At 37.6% G+C, this 15,034-nt stretch overlaps 1 protein-coding gene across 5 annotated transcripts in view; it reads right to left on the reverse strand.

Moving 5' to 3' along the window:
* MAP3K13 (mitogen-activated protein kinase kinase kinase 13) overlaps positions 1-15,034 on the reverse strand; it is a 158,098-nt gene that overhangs the window by 31,341 nt on the left and 111,723 nt on the right. For all 5 annotated transcript variants that reach the window (XM_004003078.6, XM_060419588.1, XM_027957536.3 and 2 more), the window contains one exon: positions 3,954-4,137. In XM_004003078.6, the coding sequence (XP_004003127.1) occupies positions 3,954-4,137 (184 nt within the window). The remainder of the gene's footprint in view (positions 1-3,953; positions 4,138-15,034) is intronic.

Below are 15,034 nucleotides of genomic sequence, written 5' to 3' on the forward strand. Positions count from 1 at the left end.
AAGTCTTCAAGTTCTTTTCTTCCTACCACATGGCTTGGAAGTTCACAGCAAGTTCTTGACAAAAATTTCTTAACTTCACCTGAACATTCTTTGCTGATAAAGCCTTTGCACAAACAGGTGCAGAAGCGAGGGGTAGGAGGCAGCATAACAACACAAAAGAACATCTTCCGTGTGTCAGGCATGCTTACGTGTTAGTTAACTGCCTTATTTAATCTGCCCCAAATCACTGCACGATAGATACTATTTTTTCCATTTCTACAGGCTAAGGCTTAGAGAGGAAAACTGACTAGATCATACAGCTAAACATGACAGAGCTCGGATTTCAATCCAGTCTGTCTAACTTCAAAGGTCATGTGCTTTCCACTCACTACACTACACGGCCTCCTTTCTTAAAGTTCGTTAAAGTCTGTATAGACAAGCATACTGGGGATTCTTATATTAATACTGTTATCTTATAAAAGTGGGAAAATCATATTAACTTTACTTCACAGTTTTGTTCTGAAAATACGATAAAAAAAAATTACCATGAGCAATTCTCTGTGTCTTATCTCTTAATGATATGTATGCCCTCCTCCAAAAGAATATCATTATTCTACCTACCAGACTCCCAGCTAAAGTCCTCAACCAGTTACCAATTCATGTCCTATCTCTTAGGCTGCCATAAGTGGTAAAAGAATTTAGAAGCAGTGGCTTGTGAAAGTCTTAAAACAATGGCAGGTTATGAAGAAGTATAATTAGTTTTCATTTTCCCTGCCTTGATGTGCCTGTCAAATGCCACAAAGCTATTTCTATTACTTTCCTATCATTTTCTAAGCCCCCCAGAATTCTTATCTTGATTAAAAGAATGATCATTTTTGGCTGCACTGGCTCTTCGTTGCTGCATTTGGGCTCTCTCTAGCTGCTGTGAGCGGGGGCGTCCTTGCAGTGTGGCTTCTCTTGTTGCAGAGAGCGCAGGCTCAGAAGTTGCGGTGCACAGGCTTAGCTGCCCCATGACATGTCGGATCTTCCCTGACCAGAGATTGAACCCGTGTTCCCTGCATTAGCAGTCAGATTCTTAACCACTGGCCCACCAAAGAAGATGCTCGTCTTGATTTTTAAAGAAAAAATTTTTTTCAAGTTTCTGTTACTTGACTTTCAGGAAACCTCAGTGGAGCACAAGTATACGGCAACTACAAATAGACAATTGAGTTTTTACTACAGAGAAATGATGAGTAAGGGCAGACATAATGTAATGCGCTTAAGAACAACAAAGCAAATATTTGTTTGAAACTACTCAGCATCCTATTCAATTATGTTTAGCTTGTCACACAAACATCATCAAACAGTGATATTCTATATACTTTTCATCTTTCTTGACTGACAAATGAGAAGCAATCATTCCATCAGCCCTGTACTATGACAAGGCTTCTTAGTAGCTATAAATAACAGCTTTATAATCACTTCTAATTGCCACCTTTTCTTCCCTTTGGCACCCAATTCCATTAGAAACAGGCAGGTTGGCTTTTCTTAAAAGATTGCTTAAAAAATTAGAAGAAAAAGAGAATATCACATTATTTACTTGCACTTCCCTTCTGTGCATGGTTTCTGCTAACTTCAAAAGAAGCTGAAAGTACAGAAATCAGTATCCAGAGAGACGTACTAACATCTAATCACGCTTTGATATCTTCCAGACACTCCTGAGTGATTCACTGGCCAGGCAACACAATGGCACAGACGGCTGCAAACACAACACTGAACAATGCCTCAAGAGCCTGGTGTAATGGGCCAGGGACACAGTCTCACTATTGTTTCCCATGTAGAGGTAAAGACCTTCAAGCATCTTCAGCCTAAAGAGTTGGACACCAATAAAGCAGTCCTTATCCACAATGCTGAAAACTGCACATGCCGGTGGGAGGGTCAGAGGGTAAGGTGGGGAAAAGACCCTGAGTAAAAAGGAAGAAACAAAAGAAAAGAGGAAAAAATCCACCTTCTCACACTTGCCTTCTGAGGACTCATTTCTACTTTCAGTTATCCACGACATCCTGCTAGAAAGCCCTCAGGCCTGAGACTCACAGCCTAGTTCACTTCAGGAGGCCAAAAAGCCATGTTCATCCATAGAATATTCTATGTCTCAAACCCTGTGATTTAAGCTTAAAATTTAGTTAAGTAAAAGGCTCTTCCTTCCACTTATGAGGGTATACCATGCTATAATGATGATCCTCTCAGTGAAGTAAAATAAAGGAAAGAAGGGAGTTTCTCCACCCATTGTCTTGTGAAACTTATCATCTTGGGAAGGATTATGATTGGTCTCCATAGTACTTTGTTTTACTCTCACATCCTCCTGGCCCTCCTAGGGCAACCAATAATAGAATCACTATAGCAACTGAAGTTCTCTCCATGTCCTCTGCAGGGATGTTTCTTCTACAAGGAAATGAATCCAAAGACTCCATTTAGTATCCCAGTTGACACAGCTTCTTTTCTTTTCACACTTCTTTCCCTTTCCATAAGGGGTGTTGTTTGGGAATCAAAATTCAACCTTAACACACATCTAAATCCATTTTACAAAACCTGTACCCAAGATTTTTATTCCTTGCTTTGGGGATATGATTCCAATTAGAAATTGTTGCATGACATGTTTAACTTTATAAGGAGAGTTTTCTTAAGGAAAGGATCCCTCTTGAGGGGCTGGAAGAAGTCCCTCCCAGGTTAGGGAAGGGGAATTTTAAGTTAGTCCACTTTTTAGCTATAGCCTCATTGGTCATATTATTTGCCTATATATAAACTCAATATATATTATATAAAAATATACCAAGAGGCTCCAATTTCTAATCTTTCATCCTTCCTAAAGGTTTTCTTTCCCATTCTTCACCTTTCTTCCTCTTAAGCCACACATCATTCATTTGTTCAAGCCTAGGAATTTTCAACGCTGGTAAGAGAAGGAGCTCAAGGGAAAGGTACAGGCAGAAGAGCGTACACATGTCCTCTTGAAAGGGAACTGAAGTGAAGTGAAAGTTGCTCAGGCGTGTCCAACTCTTTGCAACCCCATGGGCTATACAGTCCATGGGATTCTTCAGGCCAGAATATGGAGTGGGTAGCCTTTCCCTTCTCCGGGGGATCCTCCCAACCCAGGGATCGAACCCAGGTCTCCTGCATTGCAGGCGAATTCTTTACCAGCTGAGCCACAGGGGAAGTCCATAAAGCACATATTCTCTTGGCACGACCAAATCTGGTGCCTTCCACAAATTTGCCTCTGAGGATCCCAGCCAACACTAGGAAAATGAGGGTCTAAACTAGAAAGGTATGTTCACACTCTCTTTGAAAACAACCACTTTGTGAAATAAATGTATCATTTGACTTACTATAATCACGAATTCTATTATTAGATTTAGAAAGCCAGTTTTGGCATTCCTTGAAAAGGAATCTGGCAAAAGCTGAGGCAGGGAGAAATATTCTTTTTTTTTTAATTTTATTTTTTTTAGGGAGAAATATTCTGAAGGTGCCTGTTACTACAAATTAATATTTTAGAGGAGACACTAATGGAAACTAATAAGAAAATACACCTCTATTTACAAGGAACTAATTATCCGCTGATCACTTCAGATGCTAGCTTTGTTTTCTTAATTGAACTTGAAGGTGTTCAGGTTATCTTGAAGAGGCCTCTGTTATGCTATGGATAAATTACATTGATTCAGCAGATCTGACTGCATGGCAGGAGTTCACCTTCTCCCTCTCTGTCCCATGTATCTCCCTCCCTTCCAAGCACTGTGTGCTCTGGCAAAAAGAGCTATTAGACTATCAAATTCTCAAAAACATGATTCTAATATAATAGTTCCTTGGTATCCTCCCAAAGCACCTAGCACATTGCTAAGTCTGTAGAGTATTCTTAACATGTCTTTTAAGTCAGGAACTTACATGTATGTACTGAGGGAAAGAAAATCTATTACTTAAAAAAAAAAAAAAAAGCCTTGACCTACTTGAAAGCGATGATGTTAGGGTGCTTCAACTTCCTCAAATGCTTGATATCCGTCTCATTCTGTTCTCTCACTTTCTTGATGGCCACCTCCTCCGCTCGGAACTTGCCCAAGAAGACAGCTCCCTGGGCTCCACTACCCAGCCACTGTAGCTCTGAGATCTCCTCAAATGGCACTTCCCAAGTATCTAGGCACACAAGTGAGAAACAAGCATAAGGAGATCCTGGAATCTGCTCAGGGGCCATCCTACAAGGCCACTCTGCAGGGACCAATTTCACCATCACCCAGAATGACCTCAACTTTTGTCTCTCACCTGGTAACTTGCTAAAAGATGGAACTTTTCTATGGGTCTTGATATCATAGAGATATTCATATGTATTAGTTTGTATAGATTTTAACCAGTGAAATCCTGCAGATGGGAAATCTCCAATATAATTGCCTCCGGACAAAACATATCCTGCCACTCCCGCAGCCCCACCTCCTCCCTTGAAGCTTGCTTGTTCAGTCAGTTCACCCTTCTGTCTCTACGTCATTATCCCTACCTTATTACCCATTACAAATGTGGCTTTAGTCCTCTCTGAATTCTAGCGCAGGTGCCCAATTAATCCTTGTTGAATGCATTTTCAGTGATACTCTCCTGAGGACCTAACGATGTATAACAAGTAAATTAGTATTTACCTTTTATTTAGTACTTACTATATGCCAGACACTAGCAGAGTGTTTTAGGTCTGTCATATGTTTAATTCTTACAACAATCCTACAAGTCTGGCCATATTACGGTTACTTAAATATGAGAAAACTAAGGCAAAGGGTAACCAGGCCTTAAACAACTGAAAGTCAAAATTGGTAAGTGGCAAAACAGGGCCAAGGACCTTGGAACTGGCTTGAGTCCAGGGACAGTGTTTTTTCTGCTATACCACCTTCCCTCCCATGAAGTAATTGAAAGAGAGGGTCATTTATTAGTTTTGATAAACTTATACATATAGATGCAGTATTTGCCAGTTTCTCTTAAAGTTTAATTTCTGTTTGCACCAAAAATGTAACAGGGGTCATTTCTAAGTGGTGGCATTATTGATGATTCATGTTATATCATTTATCCTTTTCTGTATTAAAAAATGTAAACTATAAGCCTATATTACTTTTATTTTATTGAAGTATAGTTGATTTACAATACTGTAACTTTCAGCATATATTACTTTTATAGTGAATAAAATACTATTTAAAATAGATCAAAAATTCAATCAATATGTGTTTTAATTTCATGAAACTTGAAAAGAAGACTATAATCCACTGATTATCCTTTCTGCCAGTGCATTATCGCTACACTGGACAGAAATGAACATCAAAGAGCTAGGAGCCCTGTGAAGTGAGGAGAAGATGATGACAATGTTAAAGGTTATGAGAGATTCTTGCCAGATCACCAGTCACTTAAAGGCTACAGTTTGTAGAACACTGAACCAAGTAGTGTTGAATCAACTTTGAAGATATTCTGGTCTTGAAAGCAAATCAACTCACTACTATGTTGATGAAGCAAAAGCAGAGAGTGGAAGGGAACTACATTTCTCTCTTTTCTAGTTTTCTCTATTTCGAGAGAAAAGAAATTCCATAGATTCTTAATAAGATGTGTTTTCTTGTTACAATGGTTAAAACATGACCTTCCAAATAAAATACTACATAGTGCAGAAAAAATTACAGTGAGGGAGATTAATAGCATGGGCATTTGGCCCATGCTTCTGGTATGACCAGCATTAAAGGTTTCTGCTCTACTGAAACTGAATAGATGCTCTGCAAAAACAAACCTCTCTAAAACACGAATAGCTCACAAAAATGAAATCACCAAAGGAACAAACAATACCAAGTAAAATTTGGGTGGAAACAGTAAGTTACAGTCTTGAGTGCTTTAAGTTATCTTTATGGCATCTAAGAGTTTTCATCCTCACAGGCTTATTCGTGTGGTACACATGGGACCCATGTATACTGAAAGAGTTACTCATTAGTGGTCCAGTAAAGAACTGAACACAGTGTCATTTTGACCATTCTCGGGGCTAAGTACTAGCACTGGATTTTGAGCAAGAGCATAACTGGGCAATATTTTTCCAAATAACTCTACAAAAATTCAGGTTACTCTAATTTTTAATACATAATTACTAAAATTAGACAATCTTTAGCTGTTTTTCTCTACTTACTCAATCTTTATTTACTGTTAAGTACTAGAAAACATTAGAAAATTCTAGAAAGAAACAGAAAAGCATATATTTTATCTGAAATCCCAACCCATATTCTGTTCTCATTTTATTTGTCTTTGTTTATATGCATATAGCTATGTAAGAGTGTATGTGATGTACAATTTTTTCATGTATTATGTATTCCCCATACATTTACAGTTTTTATTTATAAGATTAATAGCTGTTTACTGTATCCTCTTACCTTTCACAGTACTTAAGTGTCTCTATTTTTTTGTTTGCTAATTTAAATTTGATACTTCTTTCTCTCTTTATATTATTCCTCAAATTCAATCCTTAAAGAATATAACCTGCTGGTTCTTGGTATACATTCCAAATTGCTATCCAAAAGAATTTTGCTAGTTTTTGCTGACATTAGTAAAGCATGAGTCTCTTTTACTACAATTTTGCCAGCAATGACTATTGCCAATTATTTTTTGGTGCTAATTTAATTAGGTATAAAACAGTGTTTTATAAGTGTGTATTATTTCAATTGCAAGTGATGTAGAATGTTTTTTCCACATTTAATACATCTTCTTTGCATGAATTATCAAATTTACCCCTTGTCCATTTATTTACTTGGGTTTGCAGTTCTCATAAACTTGAAGGAGCTTTCTATTTGATACATATGAAGAGACTTCTTACAAAGCATTTTTCTTTTAATTTCATGTTTTAAACAAAATACTTTTATAGTTGCCTGTAATTTGCTTTGTGATTTCTTTCACTGTCTAATCTATCTTCTAAGAGTGATCTATAGTTGATTTTTTAAGCTTAACCTTTGCATCTGAAGCTTAATTTGTTGCAGGATGTAATGCAAACTAATTTTTTCATATTGTTATTTAGTGATTTAAAAAAATTTGTTAAATAATCCTTTCTTTTTACATCATTTTATAATGTTTATATTGTAACTTACTATATATTTTATAAATAATCCTATTATTTGGTATTTTTATAAAATAAAAAAATGAATTATTAAAATACAAATGATAAGAGGGAGGCGCAGGATATGGGTAGGGGATTAAGTGGCACAAACTACTATGTATAAAGCAAATAAGCTACAAGGATATATTGTACAGCACAAGGAATATAGCCAATATTTTATAACAACTTTAAATAAATATATAAAAATACTGAATTACTATGTTGTACACCTGAAACTAATATAATATTGTAAATTAACTATACTTCAATTATAAAATAAAAGAAATATAAATGATAAAAATATTTGGCACTCAAATATCAAAGGTTGAATTTATAACAAATAATAAAAATTTTCTTGACCAACAGTAGCTCATACCTGTGTTAATTCATCTATGCTCAACCAAATCTTAATTATCCATGGAAAAATAAAGGGGACAGTACTGGTAATTCAGGAACACAGAGTGTAAAGTAATACTTCAACCACCTTTCTGTCAATTGTTTCTACTAGAGCTGATTCCCAGAAGGTAAACTGATTCACGGCATTTTGTTCTCTCTGTCCCATTCCAATGTCCTGATCAATACCGAGTAGGGAGCCAAGGAACAGGAAAATGGCAGCAAAAAGAATGTCAGCAACAAGACTGTACAAGCTGGGGGTCTGCATCACTGAGAAGCAAGATAACTAACCTCATTATGCTGGAAACCGGCTGGGCTCCCTCCAGGGCTGGTCCCAGACTCTCCACTGCTTTTATATCTGTCCCATTGGTACTCTTCCCCAGCTTTTATCTTCATTCTGATTCATCACTATGACTACAATCTTAATTCCAATACCCATCATGATCCCTAGGGCTAAGAAAAAGCCACAAGCCCACTCTAACATATAAGTTCTCCTTTGTTTATCTAGACAAGTCTATAACAATACTTGTTCTGAGACTGGGAAAAATTTGGCATTAAAAAACTTCAATTCTACATACTACCTTATTTGCACTTAACCACCAATATACTAAATGGGAGATGAAGATATCATTAAAACTTTTTTAATCGAGTGAAATTTCCTCATAATACCAAATGCAGGGACACATCTGTTATATGTACTACTAGCCTTTGGTTGACTGTAATCCAGGATTAAAGATTAGCTCCCTGATCCTGGAGCTGATACGAAAAAAAATACATTTAGGCTGGTGATCTGTTGTACAACCCACAGCAACACCCGCTCACAGTAGGATATCCTGTCATTTGCTGAAGATCTGGGCAGCTGCTGTAACCTTATAAGTTTAAACTGACCAAGCATGTTTCTTATTTGTTCCTGAAATAAGCCTTTCTGAAGGTCACACAATCAATTAGAAGAAAAATTAAATACAAGGTTATATGCTGCTGCTGCTGCTGCTAAGTTGCTTCAGTCCTGTCCGAGTCTGTGTGACCCCACAGATGGCAGCCGACCAGGCTCTTCCATCCCTGGGATTCTCCAGGCAAGAACACTAGAGTGGGCTGCCATTTCCTTCTCCAATGCATGACATGTCGGACTCTTTGCGACCCCATGGACTGTAGCCTACCCGGCTCCTCCATCTATGGGATTTTCCAGGCAAGGACACTGGAGTGGGTTGCCATTTCCTTCTCCCTACAAGGTTATATAACAATAAAAAAATTTTAAAGGCTCCTTTAACAGACATAGGATGTGTCTGTTAGCCTTCTTTATGAGTCTGAACCTCAATGTTGCATTTGGATCCTGAGATCTTCACATTTCCACCAAAATAATTATTAGACTGGACAAGTTATGACCCTAAAAACCAAATGAGTTTATCATATAAGCAGATATTAGTAGGTTTTGTGTCTAAGCAGAGAAGAAGGAACTTCTGAAAAATAATAAATTAAGGGTGGTTATCTCTGGGCTGTGGGATGACAAGTGACTTTTATTTTCCTCTTTGGGTTTGTCTTTATTCCCAGTTTTGGCAACACACTCCAGTATTCTTGCCTGGATAATTCCATGGATAGAGGAGCCTGGTGGGCTACAGTCCATGGGGTCACACAGAGTCGGATACGACTGAGCAACTAATACTTGTATGTATTTGCATTATTCCCAATTTTTAAAACAATAATACTGTTTTACATAGGAGTCCCCAATCTCCATGTGACAAGGAACAGCTTTTTAATTTCCTTGTAACCTTAAGATCATAGAGGTAACAAGAGGGTAGAATGTGCAAGGCAAGGAGTATGTATGAAAGAGAGAGAAAGACAGACACCATCTACGGACTGAGAAAGAATGCTATGGTTGACAAATCCTGGAATGCATATCAGGAATTGACGGATTTACAGGTAAACCCCGACATACCTATGGAGAAGGGGTACAGATGAAGAGGCTGGTATCAGCTTAAGAGAAAGCATTTCAGAGTCAATTTTTTAAAAATGTAGAGTTGATTTATAATGTTGTGTTAATTCCTGCTGTATAGCAAAATGATTCAGATTTATATGCGTATGTGTGTGTATATATATATGGGATTATATATATATATATATGTATATGGGACCCTAACCCTATACATATATACCCAATCTTTTTCATATTCTTTCCCATTATAGTTTATCCCAGGAAATGGAATACAGTTTCCTGCGCTATACAGTAGAACCTTGTTGCTATCCATTCTATTGATATATGTCATAGTTTACATCTACTAACCCCAAATTTCCAGTTCATCCCTCCCTACAGCCCCCTCCTTGGCAACCACTAGCCTGTTTTCTGTGTCTGTGAGTCTGTTTCTGTTTTGTAGATAGGTTCATTTATGCCATATTTTAGATTCCACACAAAGGTGATATCTTACGGTATTTGTCTTTCTCTTTCTAACTTACTTCACTCAGCATGATAATCTCTACTTGCATCCATGCTGCTGCAAATGGCGTTTTGTTCTTTCTTATGATTGAGTAATACTGCATTGGCATTATGTCATTTTTTAAATGAGTGAGTAGTATTCTGCAGTATATATGTGCCACGTCTTTACCCATTATTCTGTTGATGGGCACTTAGGTTGTTTCCATGTCTTGGCTATTGTGAATAGCACTGCTATGAACACAGGGGTGCATGTATGTTTTCCAATTATAGTTTTGCCCAGGAGTAGAATTGCTGGGTTATACCCTTATGGCAGAAAGTGAAGAGGAACTAAAAAGCCTCTTGATGAAAGTGAAAGAGGAGAGTGAAAAAGTTGGCTTAAAGCTCAACATTCAGAAAACGAAGATCATGGCATCCAGTCCCATCATTTCATGGGAAATAGATGGGGAAACAGTGGAAACAGTGTCAGACTTTATTTTTTGGGGATCCAAAATCACTGCAAATGGTGATCGCAGCCATGAAATTAAAAGATGCTTACTTCTTGGAAGAAAAGTTATGACCAACCTAGACAGCACATTCAAAAGCAGAGACATTACTTTGCCGACTAAGGTCCGTCTAGTCAAGGCTATGGTTTTTCCTGTGGTCATGTATGGATGTGAGAGTTGGACTGTGAAGAAGTCTGAGCACCGAAGAATTGATGCTTTTGAATTGTGGTGTTGGAGAAGACTCTTGAGAGTCCCTTGGACTGCAAGGAGATCCAACCAGTCCATTCTGAAGGAGATCAGCCCTGGGTGTTCTTTGGAAGGAATGATGCTAAAGCTGAAACTCCAGTACTTTGGCCACCTCATGCGAAGAGTTGACTCATTGGAAAAGACTCTGATGCTGGGAGGGATTAGGGGCAGGAGGAGAAGGGGACGACCCAGGATGAGATGGCTGGATGGCATCACCGACTCGATGGACATGAGTCTGAGTGAACTCCAGGAGTTGGTGATGGACAGGGAGGCCTGGCATGCTGCGATTCATGGGGTTGCAAAGAGTTGGACACGACTGAGTGACTGAACTGAACTGAACGGTAATTCTATTTTTAGTTTCTTGAGGAATCTCCATACTGTTTTCCACAGTGGCTGTACCAATTTATATTCCCACCAACTGTGTAGGAGAGTTCCCTTTTCTCCACACCCTCTCTAGCGTTTGTTTTGTAGACTTCATTTTTTTTTTCATTTTTAATTGGAGGATAATTGCTTTACAATACTGTGTTGGTTTCTGCCATATATCAGCATGAATCAGCCACAAGTATACATATATCCCCTCCCTCCTGGATCTTCCTCCCATCTCCATTTACGTTGTCACAGAGCACCAGATTTGAACTCCCTGTATCATACAGTAAATTTCAACTGGCTATCTAATTTTACATATGGTAATGTATATGTTTCAATGCTATATTCACTGCAGCGTGGCTTATAACCACTGAAAATAGTAAACAAACTGTCAAATGAGAAGACTGCAGTAGAAGTTACCAATAAATTTGGAAAAGTTTCAGGATACAAAATTAATATACAGAAATATGTTACACTTCTATACACTAACAATCAACAATCAGAAAAGGAAGTAAAGAAAACAATGTGATGCAATTACAATTACATCAAAACAAATAAAATATTAGGAATACATCTGAGGAGGTAAAAGACATGTACTCTGAAAACGATAAGACATTGATGAAATTGAAGACAACACACATAGATGGAAAGATATATCATGCTCATGAATTGGAAGAATTAATAATGTTAAAATGACCATACTTCCCATGGAAGTCTAGAGATTCAGTGCAATTCGTGTCAAAATATATATGGATTCTTCATAGAACTAGAACAAATAATCTTAAAATTTGTATGGAAACACAAAATATACCCAATATCCAAAACTATCTTGAGAAAGAAGAACAAAGCTGGAGGTACCCTGCTCTCTGATTTCTGACTGTAAGACAAAGCTATAGTAATCAAAGCAGTATAATACTGGCACAGATATCAATGGAACAGCACAGAGAGCCCAGAAATGAAACCATACTTGTATGGGCAATTAGTCTACAAGAAAGGAGACAAGAATATACAATGGGGAAAAGATAACTTCTTCAATAAATGGTGTTTGGAAAATTAGACAGCTACATGGATGAAAGACCTAAATGTAAGATCTATGAAACCATAAAATTTCTGGAAGAAAACACTGGTAGTACGTTCTTTCACATCAATCTTAGTAATATTTTTTTGACTACGTCTTCTCAGGCAAGAGCAACAAAAGCAAAAATAAGCAAATGGGACTATATCAGACTAAAAAGCTTTTACACAGTGAAGGGAAACAATAAAATGAAATGGCAGCCTACTGAATGGGAGATCATATTTGTAAACACTATTCTGATAAGGGGTTAATATCCAAAATGTACAAAGAACTCAAAACAACATGAAAAAGAAAACCTGATTAAAAAATAGGCAGAGGATAAATAGATAGCTGAATAGATATTTATCCAAAGAAGACATATAAACGGCCAACAGGCACATGAAAAGATGCTCAACATCAGTAATCATCAAGGGTTGGCCAGGAGTAGAGAAAAGGGAGCCTTTGTGTACTGTCGATGGGAATGCAAACTGGTGCAGCCATTATGGAAAACAGTATGGAGATACCTCAAAAAACTAAAAATAGAACTATATATAGAATTACCATATGACCCAACAACTCCACTCGTGGATATTTATCTAAAGAAAACAAAAACACTCCTTAGAGACCTAAATGTAAGACCAGAGACTATAAAATTCCTAGAGGAATGCAGTCCTACACAGAACACTCTTTGGCATAAACTGCAGCAATATGTTTTTCTTTGGAGCCTAAAGTAAAGGAAATAAAAGCAAAAATAAATAAGTGGGACCTAATTAAACTTAAAAGCTTTCACAGAGCAAAGCCAAACCATTGACAAAACAAAAAGACAACCTACTGAATGGGAGAAAATATTTGCAAATGTTAACATCCATCATATAAAAATAGTCCATACAACTTGACATATATATACATACACACACACACATACATATATGACACAATGGAATACTACTCAGCCATAAAAAGAACAAAATTATGCCATATGCAGCAACATGGATGGACATGGAGGATGTTATGCTAAAGTGAAATATGTCAGATAGGGTAAGACAAATACTATATGGTATCATATATATTTTGGACTTCAAAAAATACAAAAAAACAAATGAATATAACTAAAAAGAAGCAGACTCACAGATATAGTGAACAAACCAGGGGCTACCAATGGAGAGAGTGGGAGGGGCACTATAGGGATGCAAGAATAGGAGGTACAAACTTCTGGGTATAAGATAGGCTCAAGGACGTAATTTACAATATGGTGAATATGACCAATATTCTGTAATAACTGTAAATGGAAAGCATCCTTTAAAAATTGCATTAAAAATTAAAAAACAAATCTCTCAAATACCCCACTCTTTAGAAAAGATACATGCACCCTTACATTAATTGCAACATTATTTACAATATCCAAGATTTGGAAGCAATCAAAGTGTCATGAGTAGATGAACAGATAAAAAAAGATGTGGTGTATATATATATATATATATATATATATATATATATGTAAACATACACACACACATAACAGAATATTTAGTTCAGTTCAGTTCAGTCGCTCAGTCGTGTCCAACTCTTTGCGACCCCAAGAATCACAGCATGCCAGGCCTCCCTGTCCATCACCATCTCCCGGAGTTCACTCAGACTCATGTCCATCGAGTCGGTGATGCCATCCAGCCATCTTATCCTCTGTTGTCCCCTTTTCCTCCTGCCCCAATCCCTCCCAGCATCAGTCTTTTCCAATGAGTCAACTCTTCACATGAGGTGGCCAAAGTACTGGAGTTTCAGCTTTAGCATCATTCCTTCCAAAGAACACCCAGGACTGACCTCCTTTAGAATGGACTGGTTGGATCTCCTTGCAGTCCAAGGGACTCTCAAGAGTCTTCTCCAACACCACAGTTCAAAAGCATCAATTCTTCGGCACTCAGCTTTCTTCACAGTCCAACTCTCACATCCATACATGACCACAGGAAAAACCATAGCCTTGACTAGACAGACATTTGTTGGCAAAGTAATGTCTCTGCTTTTCAATATGCTATCTAGGTTGGTCATAACTCTCCTTCCAAGGAGTAAGCAAGTATTACTCAGCCATAAAGAAGAATGAAATCTTGCCATTTGTGACAACCTGGATGGACCTACAGGGCCCTATGCCAAGTGAAATAAGTCAGATGGAGAAAGACAAATACTATATGATTTCACTTAAATGCGTAATCTAAAAAGCGAAACAAATGAACAAACACAGCAAAATAGAAACAGAGTCATGGATACAGAGAACAAACAGGTGGTTGTCACAGGGAAGGAAGAAGGGGAGGGGAGCGATAGGTGAGGGAGATTAAGAGGTACAAACTTTTAGGGCAAAATAAATGAGTCACAGGTGTGAAATGTACAGTGTGGGGAACACAGCCAATAATTACACAACATCTCTGTGCGGTGGCCGACAGTAGCCTGACTTGTCATGGTGATCATTCTGAAACACACGGTGCACGTGTGCTCAGTTACGTCTGACTCTTCGAGACCCCATGGACTATAGCTCGCCAGATGCCTCTGTACGTGGAATTTTCCAGGCAAGAATACTGAAGTGGGCTGCCATCTGTCAAATCACCATGACGTGTACCAGGAACTAATACAGTGCTGTAGGTCAGTTATACTTCAAGAAGAAACAAACTCACAGAAAGAGAGATCAGTTTTGTGGTTACCAAAGGTGGAGAGTGGGAGAGGAGGAACTGGATGAAGGCAGTCAAAAGGTTCAAACTTCCAGTTATAAGATCAAGGGTAAATTAAAAAAAAAAAAAAAAGTTCAAGGGTATGTAATGTTCAACTTGATAAATATAATTAACAATGTTTATGTTATATTTGAATGTTGTTAAAAGAGTTAACCCTGAGTTCTCGTCCAGAGGGGAAAAAACAGAGGATTACTTAATTACAAGTACTAAATGGTATATCTTCACACAATTTAATATTATGCAGCTATTAAAAATGAT

Source organism: Ovis aries, chromosome 1 (assembly GCF_016772045.2).
Source record: "Ovis aries strain OAR_USU_Benz2616 breed Rambouillet chromosome 1, ARS-UI_Ramb_v3.0, whole genome shotgun sequence".
Taxonomy (NCBI): Eukaryota; Metazoa; Chordata; class Mammalia; order Artiodactyla; family Bovidae; genus Ovis; species Ovis aries.